Source organism: Petromyzon marinus, chromosome 10 (assembly GCF_048934315.1).
Source record: "Petromyzon marinus isolate PM22_M1 ecotype Great Lakes invasive population chromosome 10, UKy_Petmar_22M1.pri1.0, whole genome shotgun sequence".
Classification (NCBI taxonomy): domain Eukaryota; kingdom Metazoa; phylum Chordata; class Hyperoartia; order Petromyzontiformes; family Petromyzontidae; genus Petromyzon; species Petromyzon marinus.
In genome coordinates, this window is record NC_133676.1 from 9,216,353 (window position 1) to 9,222,317 (window position 5,965).

At 52.2% G+C, this 5,965-nt stretch overlaps 1 protein-coding gene across 1 annotated transcript; it reads left to right on the plus strand.

Moving 5' to 3' along the window:
• Positions 1-1,447: 1,447 nt before the first annotated feature.
• LOC116940954 (frizzled-2-like) lies at positions 1,448-5,093 on the plus strand. The gene has a single exon (XM_032951399.2). It carries the CDS (start codon positions 1,989-1,991, stop codon positions 3,783-3,785), a length of 1,797 nt encoding a protein of 598 aa, XP_032807290.2. The 5' UTR covers positions 1,448-1,988; the 3' UTR covers positions 3,786-5,093.
• Positions 5,094-5,965: the final 872 nt, after the last annotated feature.

Consider the following 5,965-nt stretch of genomic DNA (forward strand, 5'->3'; position numbering starts at 1 on the left):
ACTGGCCAATCTTCCCAAGCAGGACTCTCAGACCCCGTGAAGTCTTAAGTCGCACGTTTAAAATAGAGGACTGTTCACTATCGCGATTAGTTTACTTTATCCCCCCTCCCCCAGAACCTCCTCCGTCAATGCTCACCGAGAGCTGGTGAGTAGCTGTAAACGAAATACAATGTCAACTTTAAATTGGCACGCGGGGTATAACGATGAAGCTTCTTTGTTATTGAAATGAGACGCGGGGAGGCGCAGGGAGAAGCTACTTTTGCGAATAACAATGCCCGACCCGGAGCCACCAACGGAAATTCGCTGGGAGTCGCTTGCCTTTTTACACATGGGATCAGTTCACCAACGTTGGTTTAAAGGAGCCCCGGCTCTGCTGATGACACGTATAAAGTCGAAACCGGTATTGAGTGTGATTGTGTTCAACCAATGCTGCTGGAAATATGCATTCCCAAATCATCGTGAGGCCGATGGGATGTAAAATAGCTTTTTTTTATGTGTAGGTGGAGAACGCAACATGGGAAGAAGGCGTTATGCCTGTTTTATTTATTTTCTTTGTACAGCTCATGAACGGTTTTGCTTAACATTTGTGCGTTCTCTACGCGACGAGCAGAATTCAAGAAGAGTGGAGAGCCACGTGGGGTTTCTCCTGCCACTTTGAGAGACGGGGGAGGGGGGCGCGCATGGGTTAGAGAACAAACACAGGTTAACGACATCACTCAAACTTGTAAAGTAAGGGGGGCTTGGGCAGGGACACGTCGAGCAGTTACTTTGATTATTACATCGCATCATCTTCAGAGACGGTGACGCCTTGGTGAGGCATTCATGCAGAAGTGGAATGATTAAGGCTGATAATGACTGCGATTTCCTACCGCCTGCAAAAGTCGGGAATTTGCCCAAAAAATTTACCACCACCACCACCACAATCAACAGCATTCTCCTGAAACATTACGGGCCACTTTTTGTGCACCTTGTGAGACTGGGCTGAGGCTCTGTGGATACAGCTCATCGTCATCACAAATCATCATCAACACGCCGTGACTGCGGAATCTTTTTCTTAGTTTGACGCGCTTAGAGGAAAGCGACCAAGCCGAACGACAGGGCCCAAGCGCCGTGTTTATGTGCCGGCGTAACTCCGTAATTATCGGGACGCGCCAATCCCACCCGATCATCCCTTCCCCCCCCCCCCCGAGGGTGGGGGGGGGTGTGCTCCGTTCCCAGTGAGAGAGAAAGAGAGGGGAAAAAAACCTCGCTCAGCTGCAACCAATCGCCAGAGCTCGGTCCGCCAAAATCTGGCACGAATTAGCTGCCAGCTCGCCTATTGGCTACATCCATAATCGCCACGCCGCTTGAAGGCGCTCCGTTCGACCCCCCCCCCCCAACATCTCAGTGCTCGCCCCCCCCCCTCCACCGACCCACCCACATCCACCCACCCCCCACACATCTCCCTCCCCCCGCCTCTCGCTGCATCCCATCCACCAAACCCAATCCATTGCGCGATCAGATTTCAGTGCGGGCCGCCTCGAAACGGCGAGCGCGACGCGAACGCGGCACAAAGGGCTCGGAGCGCAACTTATCCTGCGTCAAGTAGCGCAGTGAGTTCATAGGCATCTCCCCCCCCCTCTCTTCCCAATATCGTCTCCCTCTCCACCACACGACGAGTGGGCCGCCTCTACCTCCTCCCGAGTTGTTGTTTAAAAGCGAGTTAGTCCCTTTGTTTCGACGCCGTCATCGCCACCACCACCATCGCCGGAGTCGTCGCCCGGATAAGAGTCCGGGTGCCGTCTGTGTGTCGTGGTTAGTGAGGTTTTCTTTTGTTGTTGTAAAAGTTTGAGCGGCGTGCGGCGAAACAAGGGGGAGTGGGGGGGGGTGGGACGAGTGCGCGAAGAGAGGAAGGCGAAATAAAAACTCGACAGGAAGAAGAAGCAGCAGCAGCAGAAGCCAACCGCGGCGGTAGCGCGAGTGACGCGGGGAAGAAAGACGCTCGACACATGGCGCGGGCGAGGCAGCGCAGCGGGCTCCCGTCCCCAGCCAGGACCCACCACCACCTCCTCCACCACCACCACCTCCTTGTCGTCGTGGGCTGCGCGCTATTGGCAGCGCAGAGCCCACGCGTGGAGGCGCAGGCGCACGGCGAGAAGGGCATCTCTGTGCCCGAGCACGGTTTCTGCCAGCCCATCTCCATCCCGCTTTGCACGGACATCGCCTACAACCAGACCATCATGCCCAACCTGCTGGGCCACACCAACCAGGAGGACGCCGGCCTCGAGGTGCACCAGTTCTACCCGTTAGTCAAGGTGCAGTGCTCTCCCGACCTCAAGTTCTTCCTGTGCTCCATGTACGCGCCCGTGTGCACCGTGCTGGAAGAGGCCATCCCGCCGTGCCGCTCGCTTTGCGAGAGGGCCCGCCAGGGCTGCGAGACGCTCATGAACAAGTTCGGCTTCCAGTGGCCCGAGCGGCTTCGCTGCGAGAACTTCCCCGTGCAGGGCTCGGAGAACATCTGCGTGGGGCAGAACCACACGGACGAAAAGGGCGGCCACCCGACTCCTCCCGACCCGCACCCAATTCCGCACGGAGACTCGTTCACTCTGCCGCCGCACTACCGTCCCGGTGGGCCATCCTCCGGCGGCGGAATCGGTGGTGGCGGTGGCGGTGGTGCCAGTGGCGGCGACTCGTCGAGCTATCAGTTGACCTGTCCCCACGTGCTCAGGGTGCCCAGCTATCTCAACTACCAGTTTCTGGGAAAGAAGGAATGCGGGTCGCCGTGTGAGCCGAGCAAGTCCAACGGGCTGATGTACTTCGACGCAGACGAGCTGTGGTTCGCGCGCATGTGGGTTGGCGTGTGGTCCATCCTGTGCTGCGCCTCTACGCTCTTCACCGTGCTCACATACCTGGTGGACATGGAGAGGTTCCGCTACCCGGAGAGGCCCATCATCTTCCTGTCGGGTTGCTACGCCGTGGTGTCGATTGCCTACATCGTGGGCTTCTTCTTCGAAGAGAAGATCGTTTGCAACAAGTTCTTCGAGGACAGCTACAGCACTGTGGTGCAGGGCACCAAGAAGGAGGGCTGCACCATCCTCTTCATGATGCTCTACTTCTTCAGCATGGCCAGCTCCATCTGGTGGGTCATCCTCTCGCTCACGTGGTTCCTCTCGGCCGGCATGAAGTGGGGCCACGAGGCCATCGAGGCCAACTCGCAGTACTTCCACCTGGCCGCGTGGGCTGTGCCGGCCATCAAGACCATCACCATCCTGGCCATGGGCCAGGTCGACGGCGACGTTCTCACGGGCGTCTGCTTCGTGGGCCTCAACAGCATCGACGCGCTGCGCGGATTCGTGCTGGCGCCGCTCTTCGTCTACCTCTTCATCGGCACCTCGTTCCTGCTGGCCGGGTTCGTGTCGCTCTTCCGCATCCGCACCATCATGAAGCACGACGGCACCAAGACGGAGAAGCTGGAGAAGTTGATGGTGAGGATCGGCATCTTCAGCGTGCTCTACACGGTACCCGCCACCATCGTCATCGCGTGCTACTTCTACGAGCAGGCGTTCCGCGCGCAGTGGGAGAAGTCATGGGTCGCCCACACGTGCAAGAGCTTCGCCGTTCAGTGCCCGCAGGGACACTACCCCAACATGAAGCCGGACTTCACCGTCTTCATGATCAAGTACCTGATGACGCTCATCGTGGGCATCACGTCGGGATTCTGGATCTGGTCGGGCAAGACCTTGCAGTCGTGGCGTAACTTCTACAGCAGACTGAGCAATAAGTCGCACGGCGAGACAACGGTGTGACCCGCGGGTGGTGCGTCTAGAGCCAGAACTCTTTCTCTCTCTCTCTCGTTTAAAACAGCGCGCTTAAACTACACAGAAGGAAAGCAAACAATAAACAACCGAAACGTTTTAGATTTTGTACAGATGATGATAATGATGAATTTGTTTAACTTGTTTTTTAACTCTCCATGCGGCGAATTTTTAGGGATATTTTTGGGTTGATTCACCCAACATTGACTCGATGAAATATCTCCCATCGTTCAAATTACGTGTTTTTTTTTAAATCATTTTAGTTTGCCCTATATATTGCTAAACATACGCGCGTTAAAGCCGTCTCGACGGACGGACTGAACCTATACTTGATTGGACTGCAGAAGGTTTTTAATACAGTAGTTGTTCCCGTGTAATGTGGGTATAGACTTCGCTTAGAGTCATAATTTTGTGTGCGTATCGCATTACCTGCTTTCGAAGATAAGTTATTTATTTTTGTAACGTGACCCTTGATTTAACTCTTTTATTTTTTCTTGGTTCTTGTGTAACTCTTGGGCCAAGCTTGGAAGCAACCACACACACACACGTGATGTGTCCGATTGTGTTTTAATAAAATAACCATAAAATATAATTATTCTTATGATGCAGGGAAATGCGAGGCCAATAAGACGGGAAAACAAGATTCCAGTGAAATGTCCATTACTCTACGTTGTCCCGTGTTGTAAACCTGACCCTAAACAAGTGTCGCTTTGTCTTAAATTCACCGTCCGTTGCCTTAATAATTCACAGCCTCTGGGAGACGGGCACTACTAACTACATGACTACACGTGTACAATGTAAGTGACTTACGTCTGAGACCGCTGTACAGACTTTGTGCATCTGATTGACCCCCCCCCCCCACCCGTGGATTTTGGGGACCCTCATCTAGCAGTGGATTGCCAAGGGCTGTACAACTCTCGTGTACGTGGACTGCTGGTGGAAAAGTTTGGTGGTAGTGGTGGTGCCGCCGATGAAATGTATTTTTCTTACGAAGTCAAATTGCAGTATTGGCGCCTGTACACGATTCTTTGATCAAGATCCATCAAGAACGATGTCTTCACGCATCCCATTTTCTTGAAGGGGGTTTGATGCCAGCCTGACACCCATATAATGCAACATCACACACACACACGTGCAAACACGCACTCACGTTTCTCTCCTGATAAGCGCTGCAAAGTAAATGTGTACAATATTTTGCTTTGACGTATATCTCAATTTTATTTTAAAGTAATAATGATAATTATAAAGATGTATTATAAACACGGACTCTTTTTTTGGAAATAAACACTTCTGATTTTATTGTTTTGGTCTTTGCAATTGCTGGTAACATCTGCAGGCAGTTGACTATTACGTCATCGTAATTCTTCCGCATAAACTATCACCTAATTTAGTTGTCTGCCAAATGTGCTTCTAAATGTGCCGCTTAATTACAACGCTGTGTATATTTCATCCAGGTCTGTCGGGAACAGAAACCCAGCTTTGTCTTCTGTTCACGTTGCCTACTCCATTTGACCGGCGAGGATTTAAGTCCCGTGTAATACTCGTGTGAGTGTGCGCATATGTGTGTATGCTTTCAACCAGCAGTGAGCTCATTGAAATAACATATCTGCTTGCAAGGGAGAAGCCGGTCTGGGTCGTAATGAAAACATACCTTCAGGATGAGCCACGAAGTCTGTAATAGGCAGTGGCATTATAATAGATGGCTAATTGTGGCCCGATACTGTGCAAGCAATTAGAGTGAAATCCAGTACACCTATTGCTGTGGGGGCAGAGGGCGGTGCTACGTTGTGAGCAGCAAAAGGGAAGTGCAGAAAAAAAGCCATTGTTGTACAGGGTTGTGTTCGATCACCTGTGCTTCCTGCCTTTTGCAAACCGGTATTGACCAAACGGTCAAATAACCCCCACGAGTGGCACTGGATATTGAGGCCCCCCCTTGTCCAGCGGCGGATTGACACGACCAGCTTGTGTTTGCACGCAAACTAAAGATGGACTTGTGTAAATGCTCCCAACTTGGTGAACAATGTTGCCAAATATCAATGACACTGACATAGGAAGTAATGTTTTTTTTATTTTGACAATTAGACTCGCGGGTAATCTACAGAGAGACTTCAATACGGTATGTGTAGCTCCCGTGGTGTGGATGTTTATTATTTGACCATACGTCATGCTGG